The 3540-nt window shown below is 46.0% G+C and overlaps 1 protein-coding gene across 1 annotated transcript in view; it reads right to left on the bottom strand.

Annotated features, from left to right (window-relative positions):
• Positions 1 to 340: 340 nt before the first annotated feature.
• LOC111970515 (E3 ubiquitin-protein ligase RNF182) overlaps positions 341 to 3540 on the bottom strand; it is a 15091-nt gene continuing 11891 nt past the window's right edge. Inside the window, exon 2 of the mRNA XM_023997316.2 lies at positions 341 to 2681. Within this exon, the coding sequence (XP_023853084.1) occupies positions 993 to 1802 (810 nt within the window). The 5' untranslated portion in view covers positions 1803 to 2681 and the 3' untranslated portion in view covers positions 341 to 992. The remainder of the gene's footprint in view (positions 2682 to 3540) is intronic.

Below are 3540 nucleotides of genomic sequence, written 5' to 3'. Positions count from 1 at the left end.
AGCACTTTAGCAGAATAGGTCTGTGGGGCTGGAACCGACTGATTCACACATCACAAAATGGTACACTTTTCACTGCGGGTAATTCTTCAGCATAAACGACGACTGTGGATAATACATTGATTTCTCCAGTCCCTTGTGGGTAGTGTTCATGAACCTTCTTATGTAGCTGTGTGTCGTGTTCCTATATGATATGTTTTGCATTTTTACATAACTTATTCCATCTTCATTTTTAAGTATAAGCAATGTGATTGTATCCTATTAATAGTCCAAATTGGAATCAGTTGCCCAGGAAATGTGGGTTATGGGGGAAATTAAAAAAAGAATGGCAAAGATCACAAAAGTGTCTTGAGTCTTTTATTGAAATATCTAGTAACAGTTTAGGCGGTTTGTCCGTTCCCAATGCAATGACACAGACAGGTTTTACAACGTTAAGTTACTGCAGGGGCACAAACAGACATGCCTTTAAAAGGCAACTAGGAACATGGCGTATACATGGTGACTGCTGACTGTCTGAATACATCCTTAAAACTATGGGTTTTCATAGTCCGTTGCCCATTGGTCGAGCAGATGGGTATTCTACCACAGTACGGTTAACACTGAGAGGATCATATTATTTTTGAACAATACAGTTTGGTGATCGTCACAGTAATAACTGAAGCCCATTCCGGTGAGCTGCATGAACACAAACGGCAGCAATCTGATGCAGGTTGAGCTGTGTAATTAGAAAACCATTCATCAGGCCGTGGGCCTTTCACAGGTTGTCTTGAATAGTCAAGCCATACATCCAAATCCAAGTGGTCACTCAGAAGTTTTAGTGCTGGTATTATCTGAAGAAGGTAAAAGGAAGGGGTGGGGGTGTATTTTACAAAAGGACGGGGTATAGATTTGCATTGGTGATTTGGCTTTGTCTTTTACAGGTCTTGCTATGTCACATCCATTGATAGAAATACATTGGTATTAGGATGGAGAAGGGGAGTAAAGCGGAGGCATGGTTATGTAGCTATGGACTGCATGATCTCATGGCACAGGCATTGACAGAAGCCGTAGAAGACACACAGAACCAGGGTGGAGGGCACCAGGCTGACCAGGATGATTCCCAGGGTGAGCTGCTGGATCATCAGAAGATAGATGCCCAGCGGCAGCGATGAGAAGTAGACTAGACACAGGACGCCGATAAGGAAGCTGGGGAAGGTGCGAGAGGTCCATGCGCCGCACTTCTGCGCGGGCAGGTGGCAGGGCAGCGAGGCCAGGCTGGCGGGCCGGTACAGGCGCACCATATTGAGCATGCTCATGGAGTCTGATGACTGCGACTCGCCCGGCACCTCCATGATGGTGATGACCAGGCAGTCGGAGGAGCTGTGTGACTGCTCACTGGTTGTGACGCAGCCGCCCCCAGTACCACCACAGCCACCCTCTCCACCGCCACTCCCGCTCAGGCTGCCCGGAGTGAGCAGCACCTCCCCACTCGGAGTGATGGAACCGCCACTCTTCCTGGCGCGGTCCTGGTAGGTGAGGATGGCCAGGATGTTGCTGTCGTCCTGCAGCAGCCAGATGTCATCGTCGGACACGTGCGTCTCGTGGCGGCAGAAGGGGCAGCTGACAATGCTGGGGGACGAGTTCTCCACGATCTTCTTCAGGCATTTGGCGCAGACGCGGTGGAGGCAGCCCAACACCTTGGGCTTGCGGGTGCGCGTGTCATAACGGTTGTAGCAAATCTTACACTCCAGCTCCTCCACGGTGTAGACCAGAGGCTGACAGCTCTGGTCCGTCTCCAAGGTCAACTTCTCCAACTTCTGGCTCATTGTAAGAGAGAGAGAGAAGGGAGGGAGGGATGCCCAGCTAGCCAGAAATGTAGGCACTAATGCAGCAGTGCTATGTTCCAGAGACACCCTGCACTTTCAACAACAGCTGCGGTTTTGTCACAAGATTTGTACGATTTTTGTAAAAGATTTGTATGAAGATACAGTGAATGTTATTAATATTGTCCACGTTGACGCTCACAAGAAGTGGAATCCAAATTATGATTTAAGACCCTGATATGATGGCTCATACTTTTGTACATCTTTTCACAGTAAAAATACATTCACGWACGGTATTACTTTGTAAATATTCACACCTACGTTGCACAGGTAAAAATCATGCTCCGATATATGTTCATGGTTGATCCTGAACACCCTGAATAATAGAGTTCGTATTCACAGTTGAGCATGCATGCTGAGTATGGCTTTACTTTCACAACAATGTATGGTGCTAAATTAGCATTTGAGGGCATAGGACTGAGGTTAGACAGCTTTACATCTTCAACAATGCTGTATGACTGGTCGCTACCCAAACGTAGTGCATGCCCACCTCGGATCAGAGATGTTCCTCTCCAGATGAGTTTCCAATGACAAAAACATTTGAACAATTTAATGAGAGAACATTCCGGTTTTGAAAGTCCCTGTTATGTGTAAAATGCGTAAACAGAAAAAATACACWAGAGTATAGAAGGCGGGAACCATGTTTACATGTGCCAATGCCACTATTGCTTCYATCGGAATATCCAAAATATGGAGGGATGAATTGGATTATATCCGTCAGGAAATCTTGGGGGAGTTGGTGTCAGATGATCCAGCTAGAGAGGGGCAGTGGTATTCCCAGTATAGGTATTCCCAGGACCTTGGTACAGCAACATGGTCTCTCTGTGGAAAGAAGACAAGGGAATATATGTTAGGGAACATTGGAAATCCAAAATATATGTAAAACCCGTAGTGGCCTTTTGATTGTCTTGCAGGCTAAGCCGCTGCATATACAGTATAACGTTGCTGCATGGGTTTGATTCCAGCCTACTGCTATTTCAGTTTGGGACTGACCCACTCCTTWAAAAAAATACACACTAGTTACGACAGATGACCAACCTTGACAGAATTCTATTTTTCATTTCAGAGTGCATGAACAAACAAGGTGTCAGGTTGTTGTCAAAATGTTGGTAATGTCAACACCAGTTTACCAATACTTAATTCAATGAATTTGCGTCAAAGCATTTCTTCAATATCAGCCTATTGTCTTTATCCAAGAATTGTATCCACACACTCTTTCATCACTATCATACAGCCTCCACCGCAGAGGCACATCCTTCATCACTATCATACAGCCTCCACCGCAGAGCCACATCCTTCATCACTATCATACAGCCTACATCCCAGAGCCACAACATCCTTCTCACTATCATTCAGCCTCCACCGCAGAGCCACATCCTTCATCACTATCATACAGCCTACATCCCAGAGCTACATCCTTCATCACTATCATATAGCCTCCACCGCAGAGCCACATCCTTCATCATCTATCATACAGCCTACATCCAGAGCTACATCCTTCATCACTATCACTACAGCCTCCACGCAGAGCCACATCCTTCATCACTATCATACAGCCTCCACCACAGAGCTACACATCCTTCATCACTATCATACAGCCTACATCCCAGAGCTACATCCTTCATCACTATCATACAGCCTACATCCCAGAGATACATCCTTCATCACTATCATACAGCCT

Source organism: Salvelinus sp. IW2-2015, linkage group LG11 (assembly GCF_002910315.2).
Source record: "Salvelinus sp. IW2-2015 linkage group LG11, ASM291031v2, whole genome shotgun sequence".
Taxonomy (NCBI): Eukaryota; Metazoa; Chordata; class Actinopteri; order Salmoniformes; family Salmonidae; genus Salvelinus; species Salvelinus sp. IW2-2015.
This window is presented reverse-complemented; position numbering and strand designations above follow the sequence as displayed.